Source organism: Mesitornis unicolor, unplaced genomic scaffold, assembly GCF_000695765.1.
Source record: "Mesitornis unicolor isolate BGI_N332 unplaced genomic scaffold, ASM69576v1 scaffold41408, whole genome shotgun sequence".
In the NCBI taxonomy this organism is placed as follows: Eukaryota; Metazoa; Chordata; class Aves; order Mesitornithiformes; family Mesitornithidae; genus Mesitornis; species Mesitornis unicolor.
In genome coordinates this window covers 1-9,460 of record NW_010203284.1, presented here as the reverse complement: position 1 = coordinate 9,460, position 9,460 = coordinate 1, and the positions used below count along the sequence as shown (strand labels likewise).

General features: G+C 38.2%; 1 protein-coding gene across 1 annotated transcript in view; it reads right to left on the bottom strand.

Moving 5' to 3' along the window:
• FAM193A (family with sequence similarity 193, member A) overlaps nucleotides 1-8,426 on the bottom strand; it is a 38,617-nt gene extending 30,191 nt beyond the window's left edge. The window contains exons 1-4 of the mRNA XM_010190653.1: nucleotides 8,259-8,426; nucleotides 7,804-7,971; nucleotides 4,714-4,948; nucleotides 1,423-1,547 (exon numbers count right to left, since the gene is read on the bottom strand). Coding sequence (XP_010188955.1) covers nucleotides 1,423-1,547; nucleotides 4,714-4,948; nucleotides 7,804-7,971; nucleotides 8,259-8,404 — 674 coding nt within the window. The 5' untranslated portion in view covers nucleotides 8,405-8,426. The remainder of the gene's footprint in view (nucleotides 1-1,422; nucleotides 1,548-4,713; nucleotides 4,949-7,803; nucleotides 7,972-8,258) is intronic.
• Nucleotides 8,427-9,460: the final 1,034 nt, after the last annotated feature.

The window sequence follows — 9,460 nt, the reverse complement described above, 5'->3', positions numbered from 1 at the left end:
ACCGCTCATTTCAAAAAAGCTCATCTGAACCAGTCTAGACAAAACCACAGTTTATGTGAAACACCCTTAAAGCTATCTAGTGAACACTGATGCACTGGAAAATAAATTCCCACAGAAAGAGATTCTGACTTCATTATCTTCAAGCCTTGCAAGTAGCTGTCATCACAGTGAAGTTCTGCAGAGAAACACCTTCTGTTGCTCAGTCTTCAACTGCAGCAACACTTGAGAACAACAGGCAAATGCAAACAGACCAATGCTTTTGTTAAGAAATGACCATAAGCTTCACTAAGACCATCTGCATCTCTGGAGACAAAGCCAATATAGAGAGTCTTGATACAGGCAAGATTGCTGAAGTAAGAGATGCAGAGAAGCCTGGTCAGAAAGCACAGAGATGACTGTGTGCAGTGTCAGTGACAGTGGTACTGGGAAGTCAAACACAGATAACTGGGAAAACATGTGATGAAACAACATGCCACTGAACACAGCAACTGAATTACCTGCCTGGAGGAGAAAAAAAACACAAATAAAAAAACCCCTCAAACTTGCAGTACCAACCCAGTTTCAAGCAAACCAATTAGACAAGTTATTCTGAGGGACCTTAGACTTCCTCTGAGCCTAGTGACAAATTAAGCTTTCTTGCCTTTTCTTCTTTCTTTTCTAATACCTGCTAGCAAAAGGAGAACACATCAGAAATTTCTTTATATTCACTGTGAAGAATATCTCTTGTGACAAATTTAAACTGGTCTTGTAGCATGGAAAAACACCTAAGACAATACCTTTAGTACACAGAACATATATGTCTTCTCACCAGAAGCAAGATTGAGAGGTCAACACAAACCATCCATGAATGTACCTTAAAAATGTTTGGATTTAGGATAAAGAATAAAGTTCTTATGAGTTAACACCTGTTCCCTAAAAAAACCCAAACGCTTTGCAGGTACACAAATTACAAGCAGAGCAAACTTGCTAACAAAGTATACGTTTGAAAGCCAGAAAACACGCTGTGACAGACCTACAAGCACACAGCAAGAGATTTTGTTTCTTTTGCTTTCTCCAATGAAAACATTGCATAAAACTCCAAAGTTATTTGTGCACTGTGGCTTTATTTCACTTGTAGAGCTGTAAAGACAGCAGCAATGCCCATGGAATGAAATCAGTGCTATTCAGTCGGAACATCAGCATTTCCATAGGATGCTGTCCTTTTACCAGGTAACCTACAAGCAAGCAGATTAGGGCAGCAATTCTTCCGAGAAGCAAGTTATGATAGCAGCCTGCTCAACCAACAATACTGTTTTCAAGACAGATCAACAAGGAACTTTACCTATTAAATTGTAGAAGCAAAGATGTTTTTTTTAAATGCTGTGGTTCCAAACATGGGCTTTGATTTCTCTTTTAAATTATAAAAGAAAAGTTTAACTCTACCTTAGCTGTGACACCAACGTTGCCAAGCTATTCTGCAGGAGTGGCTCAGAAAATACCAGATTTTCAAACAGATGCTTATTGTGCAATTCCCATGTCACCTGAAATTTCTTTAAATGTTCATTTTCCTATAACAAAAAAAACAACCAGAAACAAGCCAGGGTTAGAAAATATAAGAAACAAAAATCTAAGGAAAGAATTATTTTTAAAAAAATCTAGTTTCCAACTAGATCCAACTTATCCAGCTCAGATTTTACAGTTTTAATACGCAGAAACTCAGAATTCAAGCAAATCTCTAATGACTGAAATAACCATAGCTTCATTCCTTGTTTTTCTGAATTATCATGGATTAGGGGAAAAAAAAGAAGTCAGACTATGTTGCTTCCAGTAATTTCTGCACTAAAAGATGTGTTTTATGATTTGAACCAGTTATTCTCAGGTTATCTAGTCAAACAATTGTCTACCCGATTTTTTTTCGGTTCTTTGAACTTATTTAATAACACTCATACATGATGGCAAGCTACAATCTTTATTCAAAACTGACATAAATCAAGTAAACAGTTCTCTCAAGTACAGCTTCAAAAATGAAGTTTTCTAAACAGATGAGAGACTACCAGCCTCTCCAGAAAGCAGAATGGATTTTCACTTTGAGGTTAACATATAGTTGTACATAACTTCAAGGCCTAAAACTTAACTCTATTATTATCAAAGACAGGTATAGTTTTTTTTCAAGTCAGTAAGTTTTCCCACATATTGTCAGCAGTACACCAGTTTTCTATACCAGGACGAAATTAAATGCATGTGTTCTGGCTATCAGACCCCCAAGTGACCCAATGCACTGCAACCTCAAGTACACAGAAACACCAGAATACTCCGGAATTTCAAAGTATAGTGGGTTAAAAAACAAATACATATTTATAGCAGACCTAAACGTGAGACTATCAGTATTCAAAAAAAGAATCAAGTTTGGAGCTCTATTATTATTTAAGAAGAGTGGGTGGGTTTTTTTGAGTTACACAAGACACCTGTACCCTTTCACTTCAAAATTTTAAACATTTTGAAGACATAATATCCAATAAATTGCTAATTATTTCTCAAGAGTCAACAATGAGAAAGGTCTGTTTCCTAAGCAATGTCCACACTGTGCTGTGAACACATGGTCAACACTTATCTACAAAATTTTCTGTATCAAATTGTGCAGAGTACAATATTTCTCACAACAAACTACCAGGTAAATTTTTCCTTCTCGTCTGCTCTACTTTGTACTCAAGGGCTCTTCTTCACTGACCACAGTCTTCCCAGCTCGCTCTCAGTATAATCTGTCATTCCCTGGTGGTGCACAAGGCTTTAGTTCCTGCTCTTGAACTTTGCTAGTTAGGAAGAACAACTGTTCATAGTTTTATTGAGAAATTAGTTCCTCACAGGTGGAGGTTCAAGGCATTATATGCCTTTGTGCAGCACGCTATGTACAAAGGTTTTACCTTTAAAGGAAGGCTGCACTAAGTTTAGAGATCTTGACTGCCTTGTATGTATTTCAGCTGAAAAGATTCCTTCTTCCATAGTGCACTGGTATCTCGAGAGAAACCCACCATGCACACTGAAAAGGCTGGTGACCCTACCACCTGTACTGAAAGCTATGACATACTACGCCATTTAAAAAAAATAGCTATTTAATAAATCTAGGAAATGTATGAGACAGTATCCTATCACATTTGAGTTTCTGAATGTCACAGCTAAGTAGAAAGTTTTCAGTACATACTGGGCTGCAGAGGGAAAAGGACAAGAAAAATCTGGGGGAATTTTGTGGTCTTTGCTTTATTTTTTAAAAGAGAATAGGAATTTTATTTTATTTTGAATTTTGTCAGAAAAGGGGTAATTCAGGGGGTTTAAGCATCTTCGGTCTCTTCATGGTCCTTATCTCCGTCTCTCATACCTGCTAAGTTTTCATGATTACTAGTTTACAAAAATAAGCAGGGGCGGAAAAATTAACATGAAAGTATTTTTTTCTGATCAGCTATGTAATTCTGACACTAATGGGTTCATTTTTGGTGGATCTACCTTGAGAAAGCTAGCATTTGTACTATAATTTGTACAGTGCAGCTTTTCAGCTGAACAAATTTCTCAGTTCCAATGCAAATCAAGCTGAAGAGCAATCTTCTCTCGGGCACCTTGTTAGAGACTTTATAACTACTAAAAGCAGCCAAGCCAATAAACAGGCGATGGCAGTGACCTCACATCTGTATTTAAGTGACAAAGCTGAGGAAGCCGATACAGATGACAGCAAGTACAGAGCACTGACAACAAAAGCAAGCATCAGATATGCTTTAGTTTCTATTAAGAAACCTCTTCCTATTTTGCCAATTCAATTTTACTATCAGACCGATCAGTCACGACACACTGCTTCCTTCCCCTCCATTTTATAGCCTTCTCACCTGTGGCCATCATTACCTTTTTACTGCCTACTCTTTTCTTCTCTATATATACACAGACAGTCACTTTCAGCTAACTGGCAATAACCCCCAAATTTACCAGTTTACCCACTTTTTTTTTCCTGCTTGCACTAAGTTTACACAAGAAAACGGATGTACAGGATAAAGACATTAACAAAAGATGTACAGGAAAGGATTAATAATGAAACAGGATGAATAACCTCCTCAATCCTTAAAGAGAGCTCCAGAATTTGTTTACTGTATTACTCACTCTTGATGGACAGTTACTCAAGAGGAAATTTTTAAGGCTACTGCTTGCTTTCTATATGACAATGTAATCCCAAGTCTAACATCAAAACCAGTTAACATAATAAGCATTTAGGAAAGAACAAGAACTTTATAAACAACAAATAAAATAGCAGATTAGTTCTGAGGCAGGAGCTCTTCTTTCCAAGCAGCTATTCTTGCTTACAAGTGAAAAAATGAACATTGAAACAATCTAAGTTAGTGCTACACATAAAAGTTTGTGTCCTTGTTGTCAAGAGACCATAAAGATTAACAGAAGTGTTTCACACTTCTTCAAAGGCAGATTCTGTAGATCTGCTTAGACATTAGTTTCAGAATAAGTGCCACAAAGAGCATCCTACCTTTTTCTTTATAAATAAATGGCAATTTCTTTAATCCACTGTAAGAGATGCCTATTCTACATTTCTAAAGAATTAAATTTGCATTTTTAAAACATCCCTGTCTCCAAGCATGCACAGACAAAAAACCTCACACTTTACAAACCTGAAAGAGCCCAGAACAGCTCTGCTAGCATTACCCCTAGCAAGTAGAAACGTATGTGTCATTTTTTGAGTCTTACCAGAGTAACTAGAAAGGCGCTGATTGTACATGCTGCCTGACAGAGTGCACTGTATTCTTCAAGTAGGAGTGAGATGAACTGATGTGCCTGTGGTGGCCCTTGTATTGCTAATGTTGATGCAACTTTAGATCCCAGTGACAAGTGCCTGAGCAGTCGAACCTTCATTTCAAGCACGTATTCTCTAGCTTGCTGTTCCAACCGTTGGTAAAGCTGATACGGATCTCTTTCACAAAGCCTGTAGTTTTAGAATGTTTGTGACAAAAAAAAATATGCATGTAACCAACAATTTTTACTTTCCTAAAAATATTTACCAGTTACCATTATCATAATCATCAAAAAGAAACAGTGGCTAGGGTTTACAGAACTACCTTAAATCTGGGACAACACAGTCCAGATCCCTACTTTTACACATTGGAACAGATCCTGTGTAGGTTAGGACTAGGATGCTTGCATATCCGAGAAACAAATTAATATAGGACCCAAGTATTTAACTCCAACTTGTGAGCTAAAAAAAACCTTTACCCAATCTGCATAGACACCTGGAGTCTTCAGACAAGCTTCTTTACAACTTCTCCATGTTTTAATATGCAGCCCTAATAAATGTCCCAGTTGGAACAGCCAGACATAGGCCCTATTAATATCCAGTAGAAGGACAGGCCTTTATTTCAAGCCATTGAAGAAGTCTGACCTGTTAAGCAGCCAGAACGTATCTAAATGCACACTAACCAGACTGGACTTGGTGACTGCTTTGGGGGACCGTTCTGTTGTGGAGCTGAACTGAAAGACGACATTTCATACAATTGCCAAGGTTTTAAAACACTCACTCACAAAACTCCTTCTCATCTTCATTGACAGTTTCTTACCTCAAGTTGCAGATCTGCTGTACAAGGACCTTTTTTGCATCTTTTAATAATGTTGTGCCACTGCATAGCAGAGGCATGGGATTCACAGGGCCATAAAGATTGTTCTTCAAGGAACACGACTTAAGGCACTCTACTATGATAGCACTTAAGCTGCAATCATTACAAATGATTAGTGTATTTATTTCTTAAATCTAGAATAGGGACCAGAATTTGGGACTCATTTTTCCCAGGGAGGCAGACTAACACTGAAGCTCCAGAACCATACTGCCTTCCATACACACTACGCAGTCACTCAATAGCTGCAAGAGCTGTCACTGTAAGACACAGCTTCAAAGAGTGTCAGGGCTTCCTGCCAAGGACAGCCTACAGCTGGCTAGGTCTGACACTCTCCTGGAAGTGAGACATGGGTTTGAACCACCTTACACAGAAGAAAAGTGAACATAATGGCTGCTTTGAAGCACTTTAGAACGAAATGGTACTATCTAAAGTCCTGTGCATAAAGTTTAAGCGCTAGTCTCAGGGTTTTTAAAGCACAGAGAAGCAGGAAAGGAGAAAGGGATAAGTACTTAAGAGATGAATAGAAGTCTGCTGCTATCTATTCCATGCTCTTCTCTCACTGTTCACAAAATAGAGTGCTATCATGTTGCCACAAAGTGCTCCAACACACAATCGGGACAGTACTTGGCACTACCATTTATTTTCAAGTAAGATGACTAGACAGTCCATTTCTTGCCAGCTGCATCTAACAGAGCTGAGCACGGGACTGGGAATTTCTGCCTTTTAAACATAGATTTACTTGGCCACAGCATAATCTTTGGCATGGTGCCTACATGGTTTGTTTGGAATTTTTTTTTTGTTTTGGTTCGTTGGTTTTGTTTCTGTTTTGTTTTTCATTCCTTTCAATACCTATAGTGACTAGCTTTGCTAAAAAATTTTGCATTATATTAGCACCACAGACTGGACACACTGGTGTCTGCTCAAACACGGTATCCTAATTCTACTTCATACTCTGGAGACCATAAGGAACTCAAATTAAAAATAATCACATTCACATTTAAGGTCTCCTACTCTGAGATTCTGCTTCTGTCTTTGTATTTTATGAATCTCTCTCAAAAGTGAAAAACAGTTCTAGAGAAATCAAAGCTCTTAAGTACATAAGAAAGGTACGCAGTATGTGTTCCAATTTCCTTTTTTTCTTTCCAATCAAAGAAACTGCATAAAAATCAACAACCATTTTAGCTGTGATCCAGTTACAATTAGCTACGCACTATACAACATTTAAGCATCCTTGATTTCAAAACTTACATTGCATGTTTTGATCACTTAAAGTGTCACTAATAGGGAGGCATACCACATTATTCTACATTTACATAACTCATGTTCAAACCAAGCACTATTTTTGAATAACAGGAGTGCAATAAGCTTATTCAATTATCTATTAAGGCTGATTCAGCAGTAAAGCCATATAAAGAGCAACGCTAGATGACTATAAACCTTCAAAAGTTTCTTTACCTTGCCAGAATTTAGCTTCAGCTAGAAAATCAATGGAAGAACTACAGTTTGTCAGACCTTTGTATATTAAGCATGCACAGAACCAAGGAGAGCAACTATTCCTTGACCACATATTCAGATAGACAGAAGCCACGATGAACCTCCTACAGCACTTCAAGGAGAGCCACTCTTCTCAAAAAGGAAAAAAGCCTACAGCTGAGGATCTCATGGAGCACACATTCAACTTCACTCCTAGAAAAGCTACAATTCCAGCTTCTGAAATGAGAAAGCAGTTCTCAGAATCTGCCTTGTCTAGTGATCTATGGCCAGTGTTACCTTTTTTCTTTTAAAGTCTCTTCTAACTATTACAACTATAGTAAGAAGCAAGATTTCATGTGTGGCACCAAAAATGGTGTCTTATTAATAATCATCATCTCAAAGTCTTTTGAAGAACAAGATTTTGGGACCCTTCTATAATTATAGATTAATCATGCTATTGCAAACAGCATACAAATTTAATAGCTTCCCACGCATTCAACACAGTATTTGAAAATTCTGCATGAAATAGAATTGACTGTTCTGTCAATTCTCTCTGTTAGTGGAGAGGCAATAATTTCAAACAATCATAATTACAGATGGTAAATAATGTTCTATCAAAAAGCAATATTCCAAACAACTTAAAAACTAGTTTTAAAAATCCCTTAACAATTAATAGATATACTTCAAAGTGCTATACCTATCCACCAGCTCTTTCATTCCTTCTTTATCTGGTACCAAAGATTGGTCTTGGTCATCTGCCAAAGGGGTTCCAGCTTGGCGATATATACACCGAACCATGTATCTTACTTCTGACCAGTAATTTTGAAGTTGCTGAGGTTCGCGTTCAGGTTCTGCTGAATTCTCTCTGCAAATGATGACAAAAATAATTACTCTTTTTCTGTACATCACATAGGTGTACTGATTCTTACTAGTCTGAAGCATGTTCAGGAAAAATATACACCTTGAAAAGCCTAAAATTAAGTATATGCATAAAATAAGGTATTAGATTGGAGAAAAGCTGCCATACGTAAGTTACTGTTACTGTCAGATAGTTTGTTTAAAGTGTTTAAGTATATATCAACAAATGAGCTACAACATTGCTGTCAGTCTGACTACAGGCACCACGCTGTTGAGGTTGAATTCAGCTCCTACCTGCGCTCATTACAGGCCTCACAGTTGCACGCTATGTCTGAAGGAGAAGAATTGCTAAGATCTGCAGCAGGTACCGTCTGTGCACCAACAGTTATTCTTCCTCCTCCTCCCGATTCCTGCTGTGATCCACTGTTCCCAAGAGGCATGTGCAGAAGGAAATCTTGGCTCTGAAAAGAAAAGACGCAGGTAGCCTTCAGTTTGTAACACAGAAGACTGAGACGTTACTGGAGAGGCAAATATTAATGCAGTGCTTCTTAGTGCTGAATGTATTTTGGGAGGACACTCAACCAGTCAAAAAGAACCTATGTTCAAAAAGCCTAATAAATACCAAATAATGGACTGAGAAAACCAGTAATACAAATATTCTGTAATTTTTAATAACCAAAGTATGTTGGATATATCACCTTTATATACTCCAGCATAAACAATGAACTAAGCTCAAGGAAGGCTTGCATCATTCATGATAATCAAACTAGTAATAGTTCTTCAGTCTCTATTTGACAGGACGTTTGACTTCTGTAATTTAACAATCCCTTCTAGCAAAAAGCATAAAATCTCCTTGCTTACTACAGCCAGATGTACTACTTCATAGTAACGGATGTCAGAAAGCGGCTGTCACTGGGAACGGATGCTGTCTCCTGTGTACAGTGCTGCTTAGCACTAGCAGACAACAAAAACCTCTCTCCAAGGCTGCTGGTAATTCAGTCTCCAGTTTCTCTCCCTTCTCTGTGCTCCAGCCCCAGCACACACCATGATTCCTTCCTGCACCCTCCCCAGGTTGCCACCAGCTTTCTGTGGCACCAGGCAGAAACCTCTCCCACATCAGGAGCGTGACTGAAGGGGTTTTTTCGTGCTTCATCCCAGATCCTGGAGCAGGACGCAGACATAGGTCAAAACCAATCTGCATGCATTTGCTGCCAACAGCAAGACAAGCTACTGGGGATGGTGCTAAGGTAAACCAAGCTGGGTACTGAGAGCAATAGCAACCTGAACACAAGAGCACCCACAGCAAACCATTTATACTCTGTCTTCCAGTGACTGATAAGATTTTTTTCCCCAGCTGGTTTCTCTAATTTGACTAGCTACCATAGCCATTTATTTATAGTCAAGCTTCCGAACTTGCAAAATCCTTTTGTTGTTTGCTTTTAAAAATTCCTCTTAAAATGAGAAAGGGGTTCACAGAATCACAGAATATTAGGAGT